Consider the following 26247-nt stretch of genomic DNA (forward strand, 5'->3'; position numbering starts at 1 on the left):
CCCCGTGATAGTCAGCACGGTGACATTGATCATCGTCAGCTCTCGATAGCCTCTGGGTGTGCTAGTCCTTCCTTATCCATGGGTCCACCCTGCTGCTGCCAGAGTGATGATGTCAGGAGGGGGGGGGGGGGGGGGGGGCACAGCTAACGCAGGCCGGAGTAACGCTTGGTGTTGCAGTTCTAACCGAGACGGGTCACGATGAACAACATTTAAAAACAGGCCTTCAGGGATTCTATAACTGTTCTCTCCCTAAAATGGTATCAGGATCATCAGCATTCATCTCAAGTTCAAGTTTCAAGTTTGTTTTTATTATTTGTCTATATAAGGTGCATGTACATTACAGTGAAATGCTTGGTTCTGTATGAGCCCCTGAGAATGTGCTTCATACAGTAAAAAATTAAGTAAAAGAGGAATAACACTATACAATATACAATACAATATACAATACAATATACAAACTAAATTACAACCTAAGTACAATCTAAGTACAATGAAGTAAAAATGCAGACAATGGGGTACAAAAACGTTTTAAGACAAGGTCCAAATGCGAATGAGGTATGAATGTAGTGCAAATCTCTTTAATAAATAGATAAATATAACGTAGTGTTAAAGTGTCTAAAGTGAGGAAGTTAAGGTTGAGTGTTTGTTTAAAGTGATGTGTGTGCAGCAATGAGTGTAGATGGATGGGTTGATGATGTTACATCGAGCCATTGAGCATCCTGATGGCCTGGGGGGATAGATCTGAGGTCGACATTGCGAATACGGGTTAATTTCCCTACTTGGGGGAAGTAGCAACCTAAGATAACTGATAAGCCATCCACTGTCACCGAGCTTAGGGTAGGAATATGAATATGATCCTCAGCTGTGGTTTATTTCTGGATCTCCGACGATGACTGTTATCTCCTGTGATGCTGTGGGTGTTTTCGCAGGCTGTCGGGCTCATCGGGGTCTCTGTCTGTCCCAACCATGTGTCTCTGTCTGTCCTAACCATGTGTCTCTGTCTGTCCTAACCATGTGTCTCTGTCTGTCCTAACCATGTGTCTCTGTCTGTCCTAACCATGTGTCTCTGTCTGTCCTAACCATGTGTCTCTGTCTGTCCTAACCATGTGTCTCTGTCTGTCCCAACCATGTGTCTCTGTCTGTCCTAACCATGTGTCTCTGTCTGTCCTAACCATGTGTCCCTGTCTGTTCTAACCATGTGTCTCTGTCTGTCCAAACCATGTGTCTCTGTCTGTCCAAACCATGTGTCTCAGTCTGTCCTAACCATGTGTCCCTGTCTGTTCTAACCATGTGTCTCTGTCTGTCCAAACCATGTGTCTCTGTCTGTCCCAACCATGTGTCTCTGTCTGTCCAAACCATGTGTCTCTGTCTGTCCTAACCATGTGTCTCTGTGTGTCCTAACCATGTGTCTCTGTCTGTCCTAACCATGTGTCTCTGTCTGTCCTAACCATGTGTCTCTGTCTGTCCTAACCATGTGTCCCTGTGTGTCTCCGCAGCCCACCGCTACCACCAGGCCAAGGCCAGCGGCCAGGGTGGCCACAGCAAGTCGTCCAGCGCCCACTCCTCCCGCTCCACCAGTCCAGGCCCGCACTGGCGCCAGGAAGGCATCGCCCCGTACAAGCCTCCCGACAGGCGCTCCCTGGAGCCTTCCTGCGGCCCCTGTGCCCACCCCCACCCCTCCCCCTCCTCCTCCTCGTCCTCCGCGCGGCCCGGACGCTCCCATCATCCTTCTGTGCCTGCTGAGCCGGATCCCAGCGCTGCGCGCGCCCTGCTGCCGCGGCCGCCGCGAGAACGCTCAGAGCCCCGCCACTTTAATCCTCTCAGGTGTGTGTGGAGTGTGTGTGTGTGTGTGTGTGTGTGTGTGTGTGTTTGTGTGTGTATTAGTGTGCGCTCTCACGCTGTGTTGTGCTTCTCTCTGCAGTAGGCCTAGCAGGCCGTATCCACTTTTCACTGCTTATTGTTCTATCTATGCACACAAGCACATAGGCCCACACATACATAAACATACATACACAAAGAAATACATATACACACAAACACACACATACCCACACACACACACACACACGCACACACACACACACATACACACACACATGCACACACGAGCCACGAAGCCACAGATTAGACCCTAGCAGATTTATCTAATCTCAGGTGACATTGCCCCAACAAAGCCCAACCCACACAGACATCCTCCTGTGCCCCCTAGTGGCTACAAGACATGGCAGCAGGAGTGATGGCACTGTTTTGTCCTCTTCAGACCCTCTCTTCCCCTCGACCCCCTCTCCCCTCTCTCCCCCTGCTCCTCCCCCTCAGTTAATTACACTAATGACAGCCAAAACCTGGCTGAGATCCAGTGGCAGAGCTGTTGATCAACGTTCTGTTGCTGCTCTCTTTCCAAGGACCTGTGTGTAGAAAAACAAATGCTCTTTTCCGCTGTCATGTCTCTGAAGTGGCTGTCAGAGTGCTGGCATGCTCAGGCCAATAAAAGTCTTTCTCTGGATCGCAAAGAGGACGAGATCTGCCCCGCTCTCCACAGAGAAGCCAGCAGAATGTTGAGTCGGTCACAACGTCACATACCTTCCCCATACATCACAGCGGAGGCGCCATTGTTGAACACAATTAGGAGCCGAGGGGTGGTTTACTTTGGCCCTCAGCCAGTGTGGCTCAGTTTCCGCAGTGAGTGATGGTTCAGAACAGACGTCAAGGCAACAGCTCTCTGAATTAACCCTGTGTGGGTGGGGGAGCCAGACTAGATAAGGCCTAATCTGACAACTATCCCCAGGCTTGGGCAAATGCTCACGGCTCTCCTAGCCAGGGAAGTAGGTCAGCAGGTGGGCTTCTCTGAAAAAGCACTAAAAAAAGAGATACCATTCAAACGTGGCTTTTCAGGATCACTTGAGAATATAGCGCATGCAATTGCTAATTTAAATATTTTATTTAAATGAGCAAAACTATTAATTTATTTGCATGCGTTTCTGCCCCCATGATATTATTAGTCAATTTCCTGTGCCCCATTGTGCATTATTTGTCATATCTAGACAGTGGTGGAAAGTAACTAAGTACTTTTACTCAAGTACTGTACTTAAGTACAATTTCAAGCTACTTGTACATGAGTATTTTCATTTTAGGGAACTTTATACTTTTACTCCACTACATTTCAAAGGATCCCATCAGTTAGAAAATAAAAAAAATAAAAGGATTTTGCATAGAAAACACGGCAAACATGTATGGAGATTATGTACTTTCACATTTGAAGCCTGTCAACTTCAAGAGAACATAATCATCAGAGCAGCATAACTGGACCACATACCACTTTAACATGACCTTTAATCAGAGCAGCATAACTGGACCACATACCACTTTAACATGACCTTTAATCAGAGCAGCATAACTGGACCACATACCACTTTAACATGACCTTTAATCAGAGCAGCATAACTGGACCACATACCACTTTAACATGACCTTTAATCAGAGCAGCATAACTGGACCACATACCACTTTAACATGACCTTTAATCAGAGCAGCATGACTGGACCACATACCACTTTAACATGACCTTTAATCAGAGCAGCATAACTGGACCACATACCACTTTAACATGACCTTTAATCAGAGCAGCATAACTGGACCACATACCACTTTAACATGACCTTTAATCAGAGCAGCATAACTGGACCACATACCACTTTAACATGACCTTTAATCAGAGCAGCATGACTGGACCAGATACCACTTTAACATGACCTTTAATCAGAGCAGCATGACTGGACCACATACCACTTTAACATGACCTTTAATCAGAGCAGCATAACTGGACCAGATACCACTTTAACATGACCTTTAATCAGAGCAGCATAACTGGACCACATACCACTTCAACATGACCTTTAATCAGAGCAGCATGACTGGACCACATACCACTTTAACATGACCTTTAATCAGAGCAGCATAACTGGACCACATACCACTTTAACATGACCTTTAATCAGAGCAGCATAACTGGACCACATACCACTTTAACATGACCTTTAATCAGAGCAGCATAACTGGACCACATACCACTTTAACATGCCCTTTAATCAGAGCAGCATGACTGGACCACATACCACTTTAAGATGACCTTTAATCAGAGCAGCATAACTGGACCACATACCACTTTAACATGACCTTTAATCAGAGCAGCATAACTGGACCACATACCACTTTAACATGACCTTTAATCAGAGCAGCATAACTGGACCACATACCACTTTAACATGACCTTTAATCAGAGCAGCATGACTGGACCAGATACCACTTTAACATGACCTTTAATCAGAGCAGCATGACTGGACCACATACCACTTTAACATGACCTTTAATCAGAGCAGCATAACTGGACCAGATACCACTTTAACATGACCTTTAATCAGAGCAGCATAACTGGACCACATACCACTTCAACATGACCTTTAGAGGTCAATGGTTGGAGGGTTGAATGCTCCCAAGCACTGCAATACACAAACGTCATGTAGAATGCGTACCTTTTACTTTCAATAGCAAATACTTCTCTACTTTTACTTAAGTAACATTTTAATGGAGGACTTTTACTATTACCAGAGTACTCATTTATCTGGGTATTTCTACTTTTACTTAAGTAAAGGAGCTATGTACTTCTTCCACCACTGTATCTAGATTTAACAATAGTTTTCTTCAATAAATAATATAATTTTGAACGATACGTATCGCTGCCACTGCAGAAGAACAAACCTATAGGCTTTACCTGGCCTGGGCTGGATCCCCCCCAGGGGGTCAATAAAGGAATATCTTATCTCATCTGCATGTCTCTGGGTTTGGCTAACTCTTGCTATAAGTGAACCCTTATCTGTCTGAGTGGGTTAACGCGTTGCCCCGAGGGTCCCTCTGGTGCGTGACCGTGAAGGGGTGTGGCGCTCTGTGTTGTGAGTAAATCCACAGGGCCTATAATCCTAACCCCACTTCTTCTCATCTTGTCCATAATCCCCCTGGCTGACACTGTCCACTGTTCCGAGAAGCCGCAGTGAGCCCTCGTGCTGGTCTGGCTGTCTATGTACAGTATAGCAGCAGCAGGCTGGGAGAGACTCGTGCTCTGAATGTCACAGGTTAGAGATCCCCTCGTGGACTAAAGGTACAAACTGTTTGCTGTAAACCTGTTATTTCCATGGGAGTTGAGTCAGCAGCAATGTGATCCTGTAAAACTCAGTGCTCCTAAGGACCTGTGTGTGTCTGTGTGTGTGTGTGTGTGTGTGTGTGTGTGTGTGTGTGTGTGTGTGCGTGTGTGTGCGTGTGTGTGTGTTTGTGTGTGTGTTTCTTGGGTATATATCCAAAATACCAAGAGGCAACACAAACCTTGCAGCATGCCCTAATTGCCCTATACACATTAACCATCAGTTACAGTTTTAAGCACGACTTACTCTTACTTGTCCCTCTCTGTGTTCCAGGTCGTTGCCAGTGACAAGACGTCTATCGGGGGACAGTGACTCATCCACAGCCTCCTCTAAGGGAGGGGGCGGCGGGGGGCCACGGTTCTCTTTGGGGGGCGCCCCCCGCCGCTCTGGCGAAGAGGTGGTCCTGCTCGTCAACCGCAAGGAAGGGAAGCACGTCATCGAGAGACCCTCCGGAGGAGGAGCTCAGATCTCAGCCCTGCGTCCCCCGCTGTCCCGCGCACGCAGTCACTCTCGGGAACGGCCCGCCCCCGCCTCCATACTTAAACCGACCCCCCCGCAGGCGGCGTCCGACACGGCGACCAGGACCGCCCGCGCCGCGGAGAGGGGTCGCTCCATTGGCAACAACAACGAAGGGCCTCGGCGGTTCCAGGCGCCGCGCTCGCACAGCCAGGGGAAGCTACCCAACCACCGCCGTGCCACCGAGGCGAGCCCCGGTCCCTCCCCCCGCTTCAGAGAACTGCAGCCCCCACCCTCGGAGAGGCGGGAGGACCTGCGGGTTAAACAGGTGCCCCCCGCCTCCCCCAGGATCGGTGGCGGTGGCTTCGGCAGGAGGCAGTCGTCCTCGTCGTGTTCCAACTCCCCCGTTAAAGTTGTCCAGAACAGCGGTAGTCCCGGTAAAAAGGCGGCCGCGGCCCCCAGGCCCCCGGCTCCTCGCTCCCCTTCTGTGGGGAAGAGCAGGCTGTTGCCGCCGGTCACCTCCTCGGGAGGCCGGCGCTCTCCTCATGCCTCCTCCTCCCCCCGCAACTCTCACCACCACGGGCCCCGCTCGCCCCGCGCCCCCCGCTCCTCCGCCGGGCGAGGCGTCCACCACAGGGGCTGGTCGGGGACCGAGCGCCCGGAGCCGGAGGAGGAGGAGGAGGGCCAGGGGGGCCTGGGCTTCGGCTTCCAGATGCTGCCCACTCTGGATCCCCAGAAAGAGCAGGACCTTTATCGCAGCTTCGAGGCGGAGTTCCTCGCCAACACGCAGCAGGCCAGAGGAGAGCCCGGTAGAGCCCAAGGAGGGGCCACCCTGCAGCTGCCCGTCTCCACGCATTCCCAGCAGGGGGTGGGAGCGCTCGCGGTGCCGGCCGCCGCCGCTGATCCCAATGTAACGGACTCCGCCTACTCCTCCTCCAACTCCTCCACCTCCTCCCTCAACGTGGGGGGCAAGGTGGGAGCTCTGCCCGACCTCAGGGAATCCAAGAGGACTAATCCCCGCAGCCACCCCCTGGAGGACCCGCTGAGCCACAGCCCAGGAGGACTGCCCAACGGTGGGCACGGAGAGCCTGAGCGCTGGGGCGACCGCGGAGGCGGTCTCAGGAAGCTCCCGGCCATCTCCGGCTCCATGGAGGAGAGGGAGCTCCTGTCTACCGTGTCTGGTCTGGCGGACTCAGAGCCAGCCACGGCGGTGAACCAGCCGCCCTCACAATCTCCTTTTCACTCTAGGAATATCAATGGAGGCCATGGAGGTTGTCCTCCAGCAGGGGCACTGATGGAGAGGCAGGAGGGTGAGCAGGGCTGGGACTTAGAGCCCGAGGGAGACGTTCCTCAAGAGGACAATCAACCGAACTTGCCCTACGATCTAGAGGAAGGGGACGCCAACGATGACCTTCCTCCACCAGAGGCGTGCCCTTCCCCCGTGGCCCTGCCCCCCTCTGAGGACGGCTCCTTCCAGGACTCTTCCAGTGAGACGTCCTCCATGTGCTTCAGTCTGAGCGAATCGCGATCCGAGTCCTCCCCGCCGCCCCCACCCCTGGCCAATGGGGACGCTGGGGACGGGGGTGTGGTCCTGCGGCCCAAGAGAGGGCAGAAGAAGGCAGACAGAGTGCCCTCCATCTACAAACTGAAACTCAGACCCAGGATCAGGCCTCGTACTGACAATAGGCCGGAGAACAGCCCCTCGCGTATCCCCACCCCGGTCAGCTACAGAGATCTACAGGACAACCTGTCCCCCCGCGGTACCCAGCCGCTGTCCCCCCAGAGCTCCCGCTCCAACGGTCACCCGGCGTCACACAAGGGCCTACACCAGGCCTTCACCGATCTCATCCACCCTCAGCCACGTGCCACAGCCTTGGGCGCCAAGGACTGCTCCTTCCCCGGGGAATCGGGGGGCCTGGACACTGAAGCCTGGATGTAGCAAAGAACTGAGTATGATGCGAACACTGACTACTGTGTCTGCGAAACACTGTAGACCGGGGCTGTAGACTGTCACACACTCCCTCCTTCTTCCTTTAGTTCGGCCCCTTCACCACCTGCAGAGGGTTCCCCATACTGTTATTGCACTCAAGCCAAATTATTTATTACCAAAGGAATGATCCGCATTATTAGTTTTATTTAAATTCTAACGTATGCTTGGGGGGGAGGCTTTGGTCAATCATAAGGTGTCTTATGATTTGCTGCCCCTGCGAAGGAAGAGAGAGAGAGAGAGAAAGAGAGAGAAAGAGAGAGAGAGCATATGTGCTGCCATGTGTCCTACTGAGGGGCATAATGGCGTGCCAGGAACTGCAGGAGAGAGACCCCTATAGGCAGTGGAACGCTAGAATTAAGCCAAATGAATTGGCGCCCTCTTGTGGTTTATCACAGCATCAGTGCTTGCCTTGATAGCCTTGGTAGATGTTGGTAGGACGACTGCAGTTGCATATTGTCACTCAGCATTGGCTGGCAGTCTTGATTTATGGATTTCTTTTCACTCAGATACTCAAAACTACAATCCCGGTACTCTAACGGGCATTTTAGACTGTGGTCAGCCCTCTAGTCTAACAACACTACATATTCTGTATCTGCACACTACCAACCACCGTGTATCTTAAATTGACTATCTCTAACCCCCACCCATCTTCTCTTGATCCTGATTGGAGGATCAAGAAAAGATGGCAAGGTTCGAGATAGGTAAATTGTGTATTCTTATTATTATCATATGATGTCACTTTCCCACATCCAGTCATTTTGGTTCAGATAATGGATGTATTTTTAATTTTTTAAGTTTTTAGTGTGATTTGGGGGTTTTAACATAATTTTTGAATGCAGTAAATAATAATTTTCACTTTATTTCTACTGCAGTGTGGAAGGGCAGTGAAGATTATGTTATGTGTCATTGTCACTGAAGCAGCCATGTTGAGTTCTTCCTACAACGATACTGTACCCTGGAATTCAACACTAACAATATATGTGCATTGCAAAAGACAAATGTCTAGGTGGATGAATGTGTAAATAGTTACGTGTATATGTGCACATGTATATGTATGCTCACAGAACGATGTGGGTATAGTGTAAAGGTATTGAATATATTATGTACATATTCACTGTATCAATCTCTATGCTGCCTTAGCTATGCAATATGGCGGTTGGAAATGCCTTGACAATTCCCTTTGCCTTAAAATGTGTTTGTAGGTTTGATTTTAGAATGTTTTTGCCCAATATCAATGAGAGTATCATTGAGTTGCCATCATCATCACTCTGTCAATTGAAACGTGCACAGTTTGAGTGTGGATGCAGGAGGAAATGTGGGGAACATTGCCAATATTGGATATAATACTTGATGTACATGGTAAAGATACTGATTTGTATTGCCTCTGGGTCCCAAATAAGCTGTCGCGTCAAAAGCATACTAACATTTATTCACAATTTGTGAACCACTGCGAATCAGATACCCTGACCAAGAACGCCATTTACAATCTACACTGACATCTAGTGGCTATAAGAAATACATTTATTTTTATTTTTATTTTTTTTAAAGACTTGAGTTATGTACTAAGTAATCTTATTTGACAGACACATCTAGCATGGCGGCAGGGTTATGCATGATTTACACTTCCTTATACTCTTTTAAGTTATAGGGTTTTTGATGATAAGGGTCAGGGTTGGGGAATGATACATTTGTATGCTGGATTGATGTTGATGATCTGTGTTGTACAGGTTTAATTGTGGCCGAGAAAGAACAGGCTTTCATTTGAGTGGCTGCATGTGGAAGAGCACATACATTATAAATAATGTAATGGATATGATGGTCCCCGTCGGTGTTATCACATCTTGGCTATTGAAATCAATAGGGCAAGACGGAAGAACAACCTATACTGTAACAGGCCTGGAGTTTGTCAAATGTCCATGAAGGTGAAAATGACCAGTGTCCTGCGGGAAGCTGATAGCTTCGGAAAATACACTGATGAATTTATGACATTTTACAATGTATTTTCAAACTTTTTATCCTGAAACATATTGAAGATATCATTTTGTGAGGACACTGAGGATGTGAAAGAGGGCTCAGAGTGAACATACTGTAGGTGGAATGAGCTTGAGTTTTTTCGGTGTACATACTATCTGTAAGAATATGTACAGGCCAGGGTAGAAGGGAGGGGGACGGTGTTGGTCTTATTTATTTATTTATGAACTGAAGTCTCATTGGTCTCGAGTGACAGCTGTGTCTGTTATGTACTGTAAGTGAACTGAATGGTGTATAGAAAATTGAAACAGGAGATGGGGTCCAATATGTATAAATATAATTTTTTCACCCACACATTCTTTCATTTGCCTGCAATGTAAAGGGAATCACCATTAAGAAAACTGTATCAATACAACTGCAAGGTTACAGGTTATATAATGACTGCTTTGGATTCATTCTTCCAACCGCAGCTATCACATGTATGCACTGCCTAGAGACTTGCTCACAGGACACTAGAGTCCTCTGATTTATATGCTGATTGCTGACTTGTCTCCACTGCCATAAGCAAGATCTAATGTTAGCATCACACCGGCATATTACAGTTTCACTCAGATGAACAGGTTTCACATGAAAACATGTTATACATGTATTCTATTTGTCTTGAGTTTAAAAATAAATAAAAATATTTTCTTTTTCTTTTCTCAAGTTAGACTTTCCGTGGTGGCTTATTCTAGGACTTAACATTTGCATGACACTTCATATTTCATCAGCAGGTGTCTGAAAAGAGAAATCACACTTGTGTGAACTGTGACTTCATATAAATTTGCCACAGTATCTGTAATTAATCACATAAAGAATGATTATCTTCTCTGAAATGTTTCTTTGTCCTGCACAGCGTTGTAAATTTCATGAATCATTCTTTCTTTTTTCTTTCTTTCTCTCTTTTTCTCTCTCCAATCAGTAAAATTTGAATGTTCATCTTCAGAATTAATTTATTTGCTAATGTTCTCTTCGCTAAAACTTCAGTTAATGTACAGAGTGCTTGAAATTGTGGAATTTGTATGCATTAAATAGCAATACTGCAATACCAATTATTTCACAGTTGTTTTTTTGAAGATGAAATTCTGTCAAGTTGTTCTTGTAATAAATATGTTCCTTGGAAATTGAGATTTGAATCCTATCCTTTTCAAGTAATTATTTTCTCATATAATAATAAACTCAAGACAATAGTAGTCATGTCTAAAAATATAGCAATAAAATCAAGGTGACATTTTAAATAACAAAGGTACCAAATTGGCATAGTACTGTACGTAAGTAAGTTAAGAAAAATAAACAGAAAAGAAATGTACATTATGAATAAAAAAGTATGCTTTGAGGATTTGATTTGAAAGATGCACTGATTTGGCTGACCTCAGTTTTTCATGCAGGGCCTTATGTAGGGCTGATGTAGCTGAGGCCATTCCATATAATATTGAACCTTAAAGCTACCTTGCAACAAGGAGGAATAGGGGTAATATAGCCCATTAAAAGTCTTATTTGCACTATACTGTAGCTGCAAATGGGAGGACTTCTAGTTTAGATGAGTAGAGGGAGTTACAATAGTCCAAACGAGATTAAACGAAAGCATGGATAATTTCCACATTGTATAAAGGATAAACTAGTGTTTTTATTTTGTAATATTCTTCAGCTGGAGGAAACAAGATTAGGGGTACATACAGCTGAGCATTATCTGTATAGCAATATGTTTGCGGATGACCTAGAATATTTGATCACATAGTTTTCAATATACTTGCTTCCACTAGGTCCTAGTGGAAGCAGGTATATTGAAAACGAAAGGTTATTTCATAACCTAGTTATATGAATACTGGCTGAGCGTCTCGTTCTGCCAATGAGATAACCTCTTATCTCCTTGCACATAATGTGCTCACGAAACAAACAAATGCACTCACTTGCACGTGACCAAGCCATGCCCCTGCGTTTTCCTATATGACGCCGGAAATGGTCACGCTCCACCTTCCTCAGAACGATTTCCATACACAGAAAAAACCATCCAAGGGACCTCAGGGCGCTAAGAGCGAGACGCTCAGCCAGTATTCATATAACTAGGTTATGAAATAACCTTTTTCGTTATATAGCATACTTGGCTATCGCGTCTCGCTCTGCCAATGAGATATGGGGCAGAGCAGACGCGTGGCCCGACAAGTGTACCCCCTGAGGGCCCGTAAGCCCCAGCCAGGGAGGAGGGGAGTCCTGTCCACCCGCCCGTCCTAACGAAGGGGGGGAGGCAGTCAACTCCACCAAAGTGCGAAAAAGGGGGAACCAGACACCCCTGAAAACGCACAGCACAGGCGGGACCATGTGTGACACAGCACCCCGTGGCCCACACCCACACACACCTGCTAGCCCACCAAATGGTGGGATGCAGGAGAGGTCCCAGACCTCAGAACCGCCTGGGAGACAGAACCCCCAGTCATGTCCACGAGGTAAAACTTAACGAAAGGACCCGGGGAGGACCAGGAGGCCGCAGCACAGATGTCCTCCACCGAGGCCCCCCCTAACAGGGCAGCAGCCCGGGGGGGGACCTGTCCAGCCAACGTGTAGCAAAGGGCAACGCCCTCGCACAACCAATGTGACAGGTGCTGCTTGGACAGCACCTCACCCGCGTGAGGGCCACCGTAACAAACAAACAGTTGAACGGAAGCCCTGAGATCCCGAGTCCGACTGAGGTAAACCCCGAGTGCACGGACAGGACAGGACAGGTGAAAGCTTACCTACAACTCACTAGCGTGAGGAGGCGGACGAACGCCTGAACCACAATATCCCTGGAGCGAAAAGAGCTCCGGATATTTTTTGGCACAAAGACTAGATTAGGCCTCAGAGTCGCACCGCTATCGGCCGAATAGACAGGCACTCAGGCCACACCGAGAGAGCACACAGCTCACCCATGCGCTTAGCGGAGGTGGTGGCCAAAAGGAACGCGGTCTTAAAGACAGCCGATCCAACGGCGCCTGCTCAAGAGGCTCAAACGGGGCCTCCGACAACCGGCCCAGGACCAGTTGGAGGTCCCACTCGGAGACAGAGAACGTTCCACAGGCTTGAGACGCAGAGTGCCAAGCAGGAAACGTTTCACGAGAGGGTGGCTGAACAATGTTCTGCCCCCACACTCGACCATACGCCACTTCCCAGCGTAAGCCGCGGTTCACACCAGATTCACACTTTCAGCAGCCAAGCCTAGAGGCTGCCCCAGAACAGGAGGCAGAACAGAGTTCCGCGTGCCTGAGAGAGGGAACAGGCCACGGCGGGGCCACCAAGAGCTGAATCAGGGACGGACCACACAGCTGAGCCCCGGCGCGGCGCGACCAGGATCAAGTCCCGCGCTCCCGACGTACCCGCCCCAACAGCTGAGCTATCAGGTGTATGGGGGGGAATGCGTACAGAATCCCGGGCGGCCACGGAATCGTCCCAGACCTGTCAGACTATGTCTGGACATAGTCCCCACTTGTCAGGGTGAGGACCGCCCTGTGACATCACATCTGCACCCACATTCTCCCTGTCGGGGATGTGGAGAGCCCTCAGGCTGCGCAGATGGAGAAACGCCCATAGCCAGAGCCCGCTGCCGCCCGGTGCAGACGGGGGGAGCGCACTCCTCCCTGTCTGTCAATATACGACGCTGACGTCGTGTTGTCCGTCCTGATCAAAACATGCTTGCCCACCACAAGGTGGCCGAGCCGTTTTAAGGACCAGAAGGACTGCCTTCAATTCCAACACATTGAATGTAGCGCAGACCGGGCAGCATGGTCTTGCCAGCTGCCCCCTACTGCGTTGGCCCGACACGTCCCCCCCCCATCCCGCGAGGGAGGCATTGGTGAAGACCGTGACGTGTGACAGCCTGCTGCCCACGGGGACCCCGCTAGTGAGGGCACCAGGCCCTCCCCAGAGGACGAGGTCCCCCAGTACTGACATGGAACCTTCAGCCGCTTCCACTTGTCTCTCACCGGGTCCATTTCCATACTGGAAAAAACCACCTCTGTATCCTCCTCATGAAGAGGAGGCCAAGAGGGACCACAGAGTGAGCAGATGCCATCATACCGAGCAGGCGCATCACGGACAGTGCCGTAACCGTCCTAGGATGGAACCTCCCCAGCGCGCCGAGAACCACCCACTCGCCGCTGCTCTGAGAGGGATGCCCATATAGACCTTGAGCTTAGAAATAAGCCAAAGTACTCCACCCGCTGACTGGGAAGAGGAGTACTCTACTTCCAGTCTACAGCAAAACCCAGGCTGGTGAGGAATTCCACCACCTGCCTGGTATGAGACCTGCGATCTTCCCTGACCGGCCGAGGACCAGAACGTCATCCAGGGTATCCCCCGACGACGCAGAGGCCCCAGCGTGGTCTCCACGCACTTGGTGAAGATGCGGGGAGCCAGAGAGTAGCCGAACGGCAGCCTCTGGTACCCATACGCTAAGCGCTGCAAAGGAAGCGTAGGTATGTCCTAGGATGGAAGATCGGGATGCGAATACGCATCCTACAGGTCTATGGAGGTGAACCAGTCCCCCACCTGACAGCGCCTAACAGGTGGGAGACGGTTAACATTCTGAACCTTCCATGGGACAGGTCCAGTATGGGTCTGACACCCCCCCCCCCCCCCCCCGATTTCTCGGGCACCAGAGAATACCGGGAGGAAATGCCGCTCACCGCATCCTCTCATGGGACCACGACGACGGCCTGCTTCGCCAACAGAGATTGGATCTCGTCGGCCAGAGCTGTCACTGCTGCGGACCCTGACAAAAGGGTCTGTACCAAACCCAAAAATGGAGGGTGGGGTTGTGCAAACTGCAACACAAACCCCCGCCTCAGCGTTCTCTCCATCCACCTTGACATATGGCACTGCTGTAAGCGCCAACTGGCGCTGGTCCGCCAGGAACCGTAGATAGGAGGCCCGGTCCCACCCGCTGTGCGTTGCCAACCCTGGACTCGCCAACCGCGCGAGCAGGGCGTCTCGTGGAGCCGGGATATCGCACCCTGACTCTACCAACGAGGCAATCGCACCCAAGGGGGGACCCCGACAGAAAGGGACGGTCTGATACGGGGAGAGCGGCCATCACACTTGGTGACATAAGCTCCCCCACTGAGCATCTTCCCGGCATGGACTGCTGAGTATAGCCTGCTCTGCAGCTGGACATGCAAGGCAGTCCCCACACTGCCCGATAGGGTGGGTTCCTACACACCGTAGCCCTGTAGTGATATTACTACCACCTAAACCACGCATGCCTGACTGACCACCGCCGGTCTTCCAGTCGGGGGAGACACTAACGTGATACCCGGCCTGGTGAGGGCGGGGCTGGGGTAACTCACGCTGCGACCTCCTGGGCCTCGAGTTCCCCCGCTGACAACCTTTTCCGTCGACAGACACAACACCAGGCTCACCAAACACAGACGCAGAACGTGTGGCGTGGGAGCCGCTTGACAGCACAGCATTCTCACAGGCAGACCCAGGCCTAGCTAGCAACTGGGTGTCAGCCCCTGTCCCCATGAGAAGCGAAATGTGGGGCCGCTTGCGTTTCACTGAAAACACGCGGCCCGCAGCCAAAGGGAACAAATCAGAGCCTGTGTCCCGCTGGCGTTGGGGGGGGGAGTGACCGGCAACGGTTTTTTAGGGCGTGCTCATCTAATGTAGCCGATCCCTCGGCCGCCGAGGCTGTTGGCCTTGTGATCACCTGTCTTCTTTGTGACCAGGGTATCTCAGGCGGGGGAAACATGGCTGCTGGCCGGGGGCCTCGCCGCAGCCGCTGGCGAGGCCGTGCTCTCACCTCTGGCTGCGCGGTGTGGGGCAGCGTGGAGCCCAGGTCAAATACTGCCCGCGCCTCCGTGGACAGACCCAGGTCCACCCGCGGAGGGGGGAGCCCTGAGGAGGAGACCCCTCAAGGGGAGATTGCTCCAACCAAAAATGCCTGTGAACAACCGTTGACAGCATCCTAGCCCTCCCTGCGGTTATAGCTTGCGGCTAGGTCAAAAGCTGAATAACCTCAAAACCTTGCACGATGTTTTGACGTCGGCTGGCCCTAAGGCCCCACCACCCGACACCATTTTTGACCGAAAAAAACAGCAAATTGAACAATGTTGCCAGTCGCTGCTAATTCTATACCGCTGTGATATAGACTTCATCAGCCCACCAGCCACCTGCCGGACCGACTCGCCTCATGGCATCGGCCGGGCGGGACACCGTTCCACCATGTCAGGGCAAAAGGCTGATGCCACCTGCTTCACTAAGCACGGAACACCAGTGGTGGCTGCAGACCAAAGTCTACTACTAGTGAAGCACTGCCTCACTAGTAGGCATGCAACAACCTCCACTGCGGTGTGCACCCATGAAGGGATAAATTAATGAATGAATGAAAACTCTATTAACATATTGCAGAATGGGCTAGCCCAATACACACAATTGTTAAGGTTTCAAGTTCAAGTTTCAAGTTTCTTTAATAGTTGTCATACAGAAGTACAGAATACTTTTATACAAAATGCTTCTTACTGTTACGCTCCAGAGACTGTGCAAGACAAGATAAGTATGAAATAAAATAACATAGTATAGCATGTAAATTAGAAGTAAAAAATGAGGTCACAGTGTTCAGTATAGACATATGTACAATGTTCGATGCATAATAGACGTAACTGAGTTACCATATAACAATATACTATGCAGTGTACTAATATACAATACTATATAGTGCAAAGCAGAAATGGGATGAGGTACAATTTAGGTACAATTTACAGTAGGTGTACGAGTTGTAGTGCAAATCCTTTATCAATCAATATAAAGTGTGTTTGTGTGATCTAAAGTGTGGAGAGTGGGTGCTGCAGTGTGTTGTTTGTTTAAGTGAGTGTGTGCATGTGGGTGTGTGTGCTATGTGCAATTGATGGTTGTTGCATAGTGTTTATTGTTCGTTGAGCAGCCTGATGGCCTGGGGATAGAAGCTTCTTCTGAGTCTTTCTGTGCTCGCCTTAAGACTCCGGTATCGCTTGCCTGACCGCAGCAGTTCAAAGAGGCAGTGGGGATGCAGGGGATGCAGACCAGAGAAAACGTTAGTCCTGTCCACACCGGGGACCCCCATTTTCAATTCATAGATTCACAAAAAGCACACCTGCCCTGAGCCTCAGCCCATCCACCCATGTAAATGGTAAACAAGCCCCCGTTAAACCCCCAACATTAGACACCGATTGACCGTCAGCATGAATGGTTAAGAGGAGGGAAGACCTTTTAGTAAAGACAGCCCTCGGCGGGGAACAAGGGGAACGGCGTCCCAGCATTGTAGCATTAGCATTAGCCGCTCGCTCTAGGATATTTGGAAAAACACCCAAAAAAGAGTCATGACAACCATGTTTTCCCAAATATCCTGCCCCTCACGCCAATACATGACTCGGTTGTCTCACGGGACAACGAGCAGTATTAGCCATGCTAGTATCAATGCCTGATAGCGCAGGCCCTACCTGTGCATGACTTAGCTCGACTGCTAATCGTCGCGCGATGTCCCTCGGTCCGCAGTCACGAGACGAGGAAAATCCAGGACAGGCCCGTTGCGCTGTTAGGATGTGCCGAGAAGATTCCAGGGGCTGGTGAACTTCTGGCGAATACCCAACATTGTGTAATTTCTCCCTGAGTTTCATAACAACTAGTTCACGGAGTGCACTGCTACTTCCGTGTTGGAAACGAAAAGAGGAAGGTGGAGCGTGACCATTTCCGGCGTCATATAGGAAGACGCAGGGGCATGGCTTGGTCACGTGCAAGTGTGGTAGTTTTATCAACCAATCTGTGTAAAATGTACTGCACACCATGGATCACAATAGCCAAGTATGCTACATAACTATGTGATCAAATATTGACCCCTGGGCAGTGGCGGTTCTAGACCCTTTTTAGGGGGGCTGAATTTTGTGTTCTATATATTCAACAATTCTCTCAAGATCTCATTGTGCATCTTGAGACAGGATAGATAGACTGTCTATCCTACAACACATAGACTGAAACCTGCATTTCTCAACCAAGGTGCCTTGTCTACCGTTTTGCTGTGGAAAGGTGAGTGTCCACAATGGCTAGCTAGCTGTTCTACTTGAATACTGAATGTTAATATTGAATCAGACAATATTGAATACTGAATGTTAATATCAGACCATATTGAATACTGAATGTTAATTCAGGTTGACAGTTGACATCATTTGACAGTTAACGGGCTGGAAAGTTGATTTAAAGGGGACATGCATTATAAATACCTTTTTTCTGTGTTTAGCATGGTTTTATAGTAATACAGGTTAGTATCAATGGGTCTGTGTCTCTAATTACCATATTGACTCATCAGTCTAGTCTCGAGTTCATGAGATCTTCCCTCACTCAACTAAACTGTTCTGATTTGACGGTTTCTGTGACGTCGACATAGCATTGATCTGCAGTAACGCCCCCCTCTATGGTTGTAGTGCAGTGTAACCTGACACTTCCTCAAACGGGTTTTCACAGGCAGAGAACGAGCGAGAGGGAGAGAGAGAGAGAGAGAGAGAGAGAGAGAGAGAGAGAGAGAGAGAGAGAGAGAGACGGCGATAGGGACTGCAGAAGTGTGTGTAATGTGTGTGTGCCATCTCTCTCCCTCATCGGCGACACACACATACACAAACTTGACTGCGTGTGTGTCGGGGACGTAGGCATAGTGTAACCCGACACTTCCTCAAACGGGGTTTGACAGGCAGAGAACTAGCGAGGAGAGGGAGGGAGAGAGGGAGAGAGAGAGATAGAGAGAGAGAGAGAGAGGGACGGCAGGAGGGACTGCAGAAGTGTGTGTAATGTCAGGATATACAAAAATGTGAGTTTCTCTCTCCCTCTCTATCGCTCTCTCTCTCCCTCTCTTTCTCTCCCTCTCTCTCTCTCGAACGCAGTGAGCGCTCCGTAATATGATCATGATCATTATGATCGACTGGAATAAAAAATTATAATAATAGGTTTACTACTTACATACTGTAGTTGTCTCCTTAATACTGTAGTTGTTCATTAATGTTACCTAAATGTCATAAGTGAATGATATAGAAACAACTCACCAAAATTGACTATTGCACAACTGATTTGACAAAAAAAAATCCACCAAGGGGGGCCCTTTACCCCCCCCCCCCCCTCTCTCTCTTGCCTGACCATGGCATTTAGTGAAATTATGCTACTGCTCTAGGGGCTGAGCCCCCCTAAAGGTCTGATGCTAGAACCGCCCCTGCCCCTGGGGAACACCACATGTGAGAGGGGCCGTATAGACTGCATTCCCAACAACAACAGAATAAGTTATATTAGCAAGGTAGGATCGGAATCAATTCAAAGCCTTGTCCACCTTGACCATGAACCATTTTTCAAAGTGATTGATTAGGATTCCATGGTCAACTGTATCAAAAGCTGTGCTGAGATCTAAAATTACTCCAGCGTCAGCCACAGGAAGGTCATTAATCACCTTGACAAGACAGTGCTGTGTAGAGCGTTAAAACCTGACTGGAATGCCTCGGAAACACGACTGTTACACAGAAAAAATATTGGCTGAGAGGAAGCTACACCCCTTTAAAAATCTTGGATAAGGATAATTCGGAAATGGGTCTCTAATTACCAGTACTAAGAACAAAGCCATCCAAATTGCGTTTCCTCAAGAGAGATTGAACTACGGCGTGTTTAAAACAAAAGCCAGTGACTAAAAATTGTCTATGAACAGGTAGAAAAGTACCTCACGGAAGAAAATCGAATCTACGAATTCCAATCTGGATTCAGAACATCCCACTCCACTGACACATGCCTTCTCTATTTGAACGACCACATCAAACAAGAGGTGGACGCGGGCAAATACTGCGGCATGGTCATGGACCTACAAAAGGCCTTCGACACTGTCAATCACCCCCTTCTGATTGACAAGGTAAAAGCAATTGGTTTTGATAGTCTATCAGTTAGCTGGATGCAATCCTACCTGGAGGGGAGAGAACAGAGGGTAGAGGTAAACGGTACGCGCCTATGCCTTCTACAACGCTGTTCGGTTTCCGGGTTCCTCTGATTGGCCGCTGAAGCACGCCCCCCGAGTGACGTGCGAACAGCCAGCCTTCACCGAGCTCTAGTTCTAACCAACTCGATGGAGATCAACCCTGAGGTTGGAAAATCACTTAGATTTCGTAAATATTTACCCGTTTCTCATACGGTTAACGATTCAGAAACAATCATGTTTATGTCGTTGCAGATGCTCAACAAGGTGGGTTTGATACGCAGTCATGGCGGCGAAAGTGTCTTTATTATTTTGATTAGTTAACGTTATCATTAGCAGGTAAGTTATGAAGTCATTGTTTATCATAAAACCAACAGCATGACTGGCTCGTCTATTCGGTGCTAGATCAAGACACTATTTTTTTTTTTTTATTATTGGTCTTTTTCCCCCTCCATTTTCCTCCGATTTTCTCCCATCCCAATGTTAGTCGTATGCCAATTCCCAGTCCCTTCCTGGTCGCTGCGCACTTACCCCCCACAGTCAGATCATCTGGGAGAGTGGAGGCTACCACGTGCTTCCTCCGACACACGTCCAGCCAATCACCGCTTCTTTTCACCTGGCAGCGCGGATTCTCATTGAGAGGGCGTAGCGTGTGGGAGGACCACACTATCCCCCTCACGTCCAATCCGCGCTTAGCAGGCGCCCCGACCGAACTGTAGGAGTCGCTGTTTACAACGACCCGGACCCACCCCGCCAGCTTCTCCCACCCTCTGATACAGCCAATTGTATCAGTGCAGACGGCCAGCCAAGCTGGTGACAACCCCGGAGCTGTGAGCTGGATTCGAACAGGCAAATCCAGCTCAGCTCCGGGGCTGGTGACGAACGCAATCTCCGCTCGGCCACCTAACCGCCCATTTATCAAGACACTATTTCAATAATGGATGACGGTGCGGAATTATTATTATTTTTTTTTATCCACTTTTTCTCCCATTTTCTATATTTTCTCCCATCCCAATTTCGTATCATCCAATTCAACCCTCCCCTGTCACGAACACTGTTTCTTGCCTCCCACAAGCCGGCTGCAATGTGGACTAAGTCATACATAGCACAAGTCCCCTCCGGTACTTGAGGTAACAGCAGTCGCATCTTTTCACCTGCGCAGCTCAATCTCTCAGTGGCGAGGAGTAACGCGTGGGAGGCTCACGCTGCCCCCGACACTTCCTGATTCTACTGCGCAGGCGCACCAACCGACCTGTAGGAGTCGCTGTCCACAACGCCCGATCCCCACCCATCAGTTTCCCACCCCCTAATACGGCCAATGTGTATTAGTATGAACGACCAGCTAAACTGAAAGCAATGTGGAGCGCTGGGCTCGAACAGGCAAGCCCAGCGTCTCCGTCATTCGTGGCGAGCGCCTTGCCCACTACGCCACGTAGCCGCCCTTGCGGAATTATCTTTTTAAAGCAGAGTAGGAGTAGAAAACAATTCATGAAAGTAGAAGATATAACCTCGCTAGCTGACGTTATATCTACAGAGTACTAACTGTTCTCGGTGGCGTGTATGCTTTCACCGTCATCCATTATTGAAATAGTGTCTTGATCTAGCACAGAATAGACAAGCCAGTCATGCTGTTGGTTTTATGATAAACAATGACTTCATAACTTACCTGCTAATGATAACGTTAACTAAATAATAAAGACACTTTCGCCGCCATGACTGCGTATCAAACCCACCTTGTTGAGCATCTGCAACAACATAAACACACGGAGATGAGCAATGATTGTTTCTGAATCGTTAACCGTATGAGAAACGGGTAAATATTTACGAAATCTAAGTGATTTTCCAACCTCAGGGTTGATCTCCATCGAGTTGGTTAGAACTAGAGCTCGGTGGAGGCTGGCTGTTCGCGCGTCACTCGGGGGGCGTGCTTCAGCGGCCAATCAGAGGAACCCGGAAACCGAACAGCGTTGTAGAAGGCATAGACGCAAACGGTACTCTATCCCCCCCCCCTCCCAGTGAGCTGTGGTGTTCCACAAGGAAGCATATACTAGGACCGTTACTGTTCCTAATTAATGCAAATGACATGTCGTCAGCTTGTGACTGCAACTTGTTCCTGTTCGCGGACGACTCAGCCCTGCTGGTCTCTGACAAGAACAAGTTACAGGTTGAAAAAACCCTCAGCACGGAACTCGGCAGAATCTGCACCTGGCTCGCTGATAACAAACTATCATTACACCTGACAGAGTCCATTCTCTTCGGATCAAATAACAAACTCAGCAAGACCAACGGCTTCTGTTACAGTGGGTGACAATATTGTCACAAGGAAAGATGAAATTACATACCTGGGTTCCATCCTAGAGGCAAATCTTTCCTGTGACAAAATGGCATCCAATGTAATAAAAAAACTCAACCAAAGAACAACATTCTTGTACCGGACCTCCTCTCTGGTAAACAAGAATACCCTGAAGACTCTACAGGAGCACTCATTCAAGGGTACTACGACTATGCTTGCACCTCATGGTACCAAAGCACCTCAAAGGCACTACATTCACATTTAGTCATTTAGCTGACGCTTTTATCCAAAGCGACTTACAAGTTCTGTACTACAAGTCATCAAGGAGGGTACAACTCTATCAGCTGAGTAACAATGTTCATCAAAGTGTTGCGTGTTACAGTGTAGGTTCGTTTATTAGGACAAGTGCATGACAGTAAGGTTAGTTAGGGTTAGATATATATTTTTTAATTATTTAATTTTCTTTTATTATTATTTTTTTTAATTTTTTTTTTATTATTATTATTATTATTATTATTATTATTATTATTATTATTATTATTATTATTATTATTATTATTATTATTATTATTATTATTATTATTATTATTATTATTATTATTATTATTATTATTATTATTATTATTATTATTATTATTATTATTATTATTATTATTTCAGATAATGGTTGAAGAAGTGCGTCTTAAGTCGACGGCGGAAGATTGGACGGGTTTCGGCTGTCCTAACTGGGGTGGGTAGTTCTGTATCGTTAGTGGCTTAGCTTGGCATCACACTGCACTATCTCGCGTACGTGCACGCGTACTGAATAAACCACAAATGTACCTCTAATACCAGTATTAGTCTGACCACACCCCTCATCAGCTTACCTTCATAAGCAGGTGTGTGGTCACCTGCTCTCCTCCTTCTCGCTTTCACCACAAGGAAGAAGTGCCTCGGTAGATCCCCACACTTGACACCATGATGGAAGAAATTGGATTAGGAACAGCTTGGGAAACAAGGATACGTTGACATCATATCTTTATTTTCTCTCTCACTATTTTTCGAGAAAATACGGCGATATTGTCTTCGTACTGGAGTGTCTAGAAGATGATGATCATTCTAAAAACCCTCCACCGGTTTTCGTATTGGGAGCACGCCGCTGCATGCTTCTCAACTGCAGTTCCTTGCTGTGTTTGTTGGGGTGAAACCTGTCAGGCCACAGCTGAACTGTCGGACATGCCGCTGTTGTGAGAAGCGGTGCGTTCCAGGTTGGGTGAGTAGTGTTTGCTGGCGGGCTCCACTTGTCTGTTAGTGCTATGGGGGCTACTTGACAAAGTTTATGGAAACCGGCCCCAGGCTAGGGTCCTTTGTTTAGCCGCCTAGGCGACAGAAGGCCTTGGTCTGGAGACCATTATAGTTTTAACTAGTGGGCCGCGACCATTGACACTGGTGATCCCTGTGTGTTCTGGACGAGTGGATTCTCTCTGTCACCGTGTTAAGGCCCCATCTTTCATATCCAAATGAGAGTATTCCTTCACGAGGGGATATGTGCATGTAATGTGCGATAGCGGCAGATTCATGTTCAAAGTCAGCTATACAGGCCAGTTGGTACTGTGCTGATTCCGCCGGATGTGGAAAGTCACCGTTGTGAAGCGGTGTTGACGTCTTGTTTTCTCTTTTCTCTTAAAAAGTGAGGAGAGGTTCAGAACGGCGGCTTGTCTGGGTGAGTGTTATGTCATTGTTTACATGTTCATAGCTTACGGTTAGCCAGTCAGCTGTTAACTGCTGCGTTAGCCTGCTGGATCGCTGCATGGCCTGCTTAAGGCCTACTATTAGCCAGTCAGCTGTTAGCTGCGGGGCTAGCATGTCGTGGTCGCTAGGTAACGTTAGCTTGCTGCTATGGCCATGGCTGGCGCGGGGTAGCTTAGCTTCTCGCGCGCCGCCGGGAGCTCGCTTCTGATCGCCGTTAGCTTGATGCTATTCTGTTGAACGTGCTTTGATTTTAACATGTTTTACACTCTTGACCGCGACGTCATCCTTGACAGGGGATGTTTCGTCGACCCTGCCCTGAGCCTGGACGGGGATTGCGTCAACAAAGAGGACTGTAGCGACTGGTTGGAGCGGCGACGCTGCCCGGATCGAACAACACAGGACGGCTGTGTTCTACGGTGTCTTGTGACTGCACTTCGCTGATCTGCGTTCCGGGTAGGAACGGGGTTGACCAGACCTCATAACACGTCTTCTGGTTTTACTTTGCTAAATGTATTGTGAATAACGGTGTTTTTTCCCAAAACGTGTGTTGTTGCAATGCATTTAGGATACGTTGCGGGTTATGTGTGAGCTGTTTTTGTCACTGGCAGTTAGCTTCTCCGTGCAGATCGTGATGTATTGATCTGGTTGTTGTGTGAGAAACATCATGGTGTTTGTGTACCGTGTACTCACTACTAAGGCAACTAACCTATGAAGCTATGCTTGGTGACAAGTGAGTAAAAGAATGTTCTTTCTCAGACTGTAATGACAATGAACAGTGTGTTCACACATTAACAGGTTTTCCTGTTTTAACTGGCCGTATTGAGGGTAAAATAGGAGGATTGTGTTTTCCCCCCCGGTTCCCTGGGGACTTTATCACCTCCTATCAGACATGTTGTGCATTAATTGTGTCTTTTGTGTGGTAGGGATACGATGTAACTCTTAGCTTGATTGCTGAGGTTGTGCTAAATCTGCTGGAGAAACTTATTTCCTAAAGGGAAATTGGTTTGGTTGCTGTCATGTGTGCTTAGCAAGGCCTGTGGTCGATACTAATCAAGAATGATGTATTCTCTCATTGTGAAAAAAACGGCGTTCCTCTGTTGAGTGTTTTTGCCATTTTTTGTAGGTGATGATGGGTTGTGTGTGTCATGTGACCTACAACTGGGTTGTACTGGCCACAGAAGCACATGTGTATGTTGGACCGGGGTTCTTAGAGCCCTCTCTATTCTGTGTTTTTCCTTAGTAAAAATCAGATAGCAGGTTAGCTCATACGCTGTGTGGAGCTGTGAAACGCTTCATAGAGCTGACTATGACTGTGTCATATTCTCTTTTTGTCGTTACGTCGTATCATGGGTGTGGGGTCGTAAAGGGGTGAACTGGTAACCTTTCCTCTCCCCATTGTTCTGTCGGTCAGGGGTACACCCCCTGTCCTTCAAGGTTCCCGTCACGTGGCGGTTCGGCACGTTACGGGGGGGGGGGGGGGGGGGGGGGGGGAGGGAGTTCCTGGTCCCACGGCCTGGTATATTGGGCGTGTGCACCGCAGGAATTCCCCCGCCATAGAGTACGTCACCGTGCGCGTCTCTGTTGGTAGGACTTCCGTGTGCTGTTCAGGTCCATGTGATGGATCTGTTTTCAGGGGGGGTGGTCAGGGCTCCTCCTCACCAAGCGCCTATTCAGGCCTTCTGTGAGTTCGGACTCCTTCTTCCATGTGAGGAAGCCTCCATCAGAGTACAGAGCCTTCCTCCTCAGATTGTCAAAGTGAGTGGACCCTCTAGAAGGGTCCTTTTCTATTGTATGTATATTCGATTCAATTCGTTTATTGAGTGTGTATGGGTTCAGTGGCTCTTCCCCGGAGGCCCTAAAACCAGTTTTTTACATGGCTCAAGGTGCAATATATTCTTTTCAATCTGTACAGCTCGCGTGGGAAGTCTCTCTGGGGATCCCCGTCTCTTTCCTATGGGAGGGTGGTGGGATGTAAAAATGTGAACATTTTTTACCCCGGCTGTGTGGACTGGGATACATACTGTTGATGCTTCCTTCTTTCTATTCCAGAAGTGTTGGAGTTAGGGAGTGTCACACCCCTCTTGTCGTTCCCCTGGGCGCCTTGGGGATTCAATGACAGGTCTAAATAGCCTGTTCATTGATGGGGGTGTGTCCCGACGCACGTATAGTGCTAGCTCGCTGTAAACAGGCGATTGACTGGCACGCCTTGGTTGCTTGTGGTTGAAACAGCGTTTTTATAAAGCAACTGAGATGGGGGTTTTTCCTCTTCCGACGACCACATCCCATGACCTGGGTGGGTTGTCGACGGATTCTCGTTCATGTCTGGGGGATGATGACGGGATGGATCTGAACATATGTAGTGGGGTCTCACGCCCTTGGGGTGGGCCACCAGGCGCGGTTCGTCCGAACGTCTGGGTGGCGCCTTCTTTTCATGTTAAGATCAACACGCATATCTGCCCTTCTCCTGGAGTAGGCATGTCGGCGTGGTTAGGGCACGGGACTGGTTCTGGTCACGCTGGTCCAGATCAGTTGAACCCGTTGTCCGCCGGGGATGCAGATCTGCTGTTCTGGTACCCTGAGGGACTTGGGCTTTTTTCAGGGAGAAAAATGCCGGGTCGGTCTGGGTGTCACA

At 48.7% G+C, this 26247-nt stretch overlaps 1 protein-coding gene across 1 annotated transcript in view; it reads left to right on the forward strand.

Annotated features, from left to right (window-relative positions):
• Window positions 1-10772, forward strand: part of gas2l1 (growth arrest-specific 2 like 1) — a 45896-nt gene extending 35124 nt beyond the window's left edge. The window contains exons 4-5 of the mRNA XM_084323744.1: window positions 1497-1824; window positions 5466-10772. Coding sequence (XP_084179870.1) covers window positions 1497-1824; window positions 5466-7587 — 2450 coding nt within the window. The 3' untranslated portion in view covers window positions 7588-10772. The remainder of the gene's footprint in view (window positions 1-1496; window positions 1825-5465) is intronic.
• Window positions 10773-26247: the final 15475 nt, after the last annotated feature.

This window comes from Notolepis coatsorum (assembly GCF_963971535.1).
Source record: "Notolepis coatsorum genome assembly, chromosome: 10".
Classification (NCBI taxonomy): Eukaryota; Metazoa; Chordata; class Actinopteri; order Aulopiformes; family Paralepididae; genus Notolepis; species Notolepis coatsorum.